Genomic DNA, 2,518 nt, shown 5'->3' with positions numbered 1-2,518 from the left:
CGGTTCAGCTAGAACAGTGCAGAACTCATTATCTCCACTGAAGACCAGTATTTTGGGGCCAAGCATGAGAAGCAGACAATTTCAGTTTGTCAGCATGTCTCCACATTACACTTCTGTCTTGAAAGTAGAGAAAATTTCTATAGCTTAAGCAGCAAATTGTCCCAAGGTGCCTAATCTGTGCAAAACTCCAGTTTACAGTGTGAGAGGGAAGGAAATATTCCTGGTGTCTTTGCTCACGCAAGTCCTTCTTTCTCACTTGGTGAAATAGCAACGAGTCTGCTGCATATGCAGGTCCGTGTGTATCCTTGTAAATTCTCTGGCATTGTGCAGTTGTTAACATATTCTCTGGTATTATTTCGGCCCATGCTAATTAGGACTCTCAGATAATGCCACATCCATGTTTGGGGGCTAAGATGGGCCTGGGACCGTTTCCAGCAGATGGAATGAATGAGACCACCCTCTTTTAGGAAGGAAATATCTTTAGCTCAGGAGGTTGAAGTTGTGCTGTGACACAAGTCCTAAGGACCAAAGGATGGATCTGGCCACTTACTATTAAGGCATAATCTGTGGAACAACAGAAAGGTAACAGGGCATCAGGGCTGATATCTGGAGGATGAGAGATCTCTTCTGTGATTGCATAATGCTGTGTTCGGTGAAAAGTGAATGCGCAGGTCCTTATTGCACGTTTGCAGAATTTTCATATAACTTGACATTTAAAGTTGGGTTAAAGCTCGTTAAAGCTGATGCACATCTTGATGCCCAAGATTTTTTTTTTTTTTGCTCTGCTCTCAGCTCAGATGTAATGTTCTTGCAGTTCAGTATTGCCCTGTCAAGACTGTCTGTATTTCTACATTGTAACTAAAAAACTGCTGCCTCTGCAGCTTCAGAATACATGCTGATACCTGCACTAAACATTGAGATTTACCCTTTACATTTTTAAAATTATGTATACAAGAACACTTACTACAAATTTGTTGTTTCTTTTTGGTTTTTTATAGGGAATCAATGGAAAAGATGGACTGCCAGGTCCTCCGGTAGGAAAACATGTTTTTGCATACTAGTGTATTTTACTCTTCACAGATGTCATAGCTGTTAATCCTCGGCAGTTGCTTTCAGTTCTGCTAACAGATGAATATACAAAAGACTCTTTAAATGATGTACTTATCTTTTTTCAAAAATCAGGGTGCTGTGGGGAGACCAGGAGACAGAGGACCGAAAGGAGAACGTGTAAGCCCCTTGTTTTAATAACTTTTTTCTTTTTACTGAGTTCTAAGCACCTCATCAGCACATATTTTACAGGCAAAACTGAAAAATTAATTCTCTGTGAACTTCAAGCAGTCTCTTAGACAACTAAGTGGTTTAGTCCTAGGCACCACTTTAAGGAATGAGAATTGAAGTTGTTTCTGCATTAGACAGACACATTTTTATAGACTTTCTAACATATTTCACCTGGACAGTGTAAATTGATTAACAGGTTGAAAATTGGAAAGTAGCTAATCCTGTTGTGATGCTGTCAGACTTTGCAAGAAGTCCCTGTGTAATCTGGAAAGGCAAACGCTGCTTTATGACACTAAGAAGTCATGAGGTTTTAACCTTTATTACAACTATTTTCCCTTACAAAAATTAACACTTTGCAATGTTCTGTTTCTGCCTTTAAGGGCACAAATAAAATGTCAAAACCTTCTTATTGTACCCCCTCCTGTGTACTGCATTACACCACTCAGTCTTGACCTTCTCAATTGCCGCCTCTCTGAACGCCCTGCAGGTAGTGCAGTATGCATACATATAAGCCGAGGAGGAGGGTGGACCTGTGAGTGCGTGACCTTGGAACACACTGGCAGGGAGCAGCTGAAAGAGGCTGTGAGAGACAGAGGTGCAAGCCTTAGCTTGCTTCAGCAGGGTGAAACACGGGAAGGTTGAGCATGAGAGAAGAGAGTGTATTCTCATCAGTGACAGGTAACATACGTACTCACATGTACATGGAGCTTTAGATGTAAATATGGATATTTACTTGCTCTCAGAGAGGTCACAGATGTCTGAATCTGCTCTAACGTCTGAGATCACCAACAAACATATAATGATCTAGCTTTCCTTGTACAGAGTAAAATAAACAAATACGCATTCACACACACATATATAGATAAAAGAAATATATAGATACATATTTTAAAAAAAATCAATTTCCAGAAGTATTTTTGTCTGAACTTAAAATCTCACAATCTTTTATAACACAAAAATTAGGAATATGCCCAATGCAGTATCTGAATACAGATACTTTTCATAAAGCCATCAGTTTTTCCTTATAACTCGGCAGAAGAAGAAAAGTTTTGTTGAAAACAAGGGGAGATCTGCCTAAGAAATAGCAGTGAAATACACAGCAGAAATCTGCATGTTGTATAAGAGTTCAGTGGGGGAGCTGATTTTTTTTTTTCTCCCAATGGATCAGCTATTACAGACCTGTATCTGTGAGAGAGATTGCAATGATTACAGAAAATAACATGAAGTCAAGACTTTCTTG

At 39.4% G+C, this 2,518-nt stretch overlaps 1 protein-coding gene across 1 annotated transcript in view; it reads left to right on the top strand.

Annotated features, from left to right (window-relative positions):
* The window catches only part of LOC104499426 (collagen alpha-1(XIX) chain-like), a 47,738-nt gene that overhangs the window by 31,980 nt on the left and 13,240 nt on the right, over positions 1–2,518 (top strand). The window contains exons 24-25 of the mRNA XM_010142931.1: positions 999–1,034; positions 1,183–1,227. Of these exons, the coding sequence (XP_010141233.1) occupies positions 999–1,034; positions 1,183–1,227 (81 nt within the window). The remainder of the gene's footprint in view (positions 1–998; positions 1,035–1,182; positions 1,228–2,518) is intronic.

The sequence above is a fragment of the Buceros rhinoceros genome, unplaced genomic scaffold (assembly GCF_000710305.1).
Source record: "Buceros rhinoceros silvestris isolate BGI_N320 unplaced genomic scaffold, ASM71030v1 scaffold17939, whole genome shotgun sequence".
Taxonomy (NCBI): domain Eukaryota; kingdom Metazoa; phylum Chordata; class Aves; order Bucerotiformes; family Bucerotidae; genus Buceros; species Buceros rhinoceros.
Note: the sequence above shows the minus strand (reverse complement) of the source record. Positions and strands in the feature narration are given on the sequence as shown.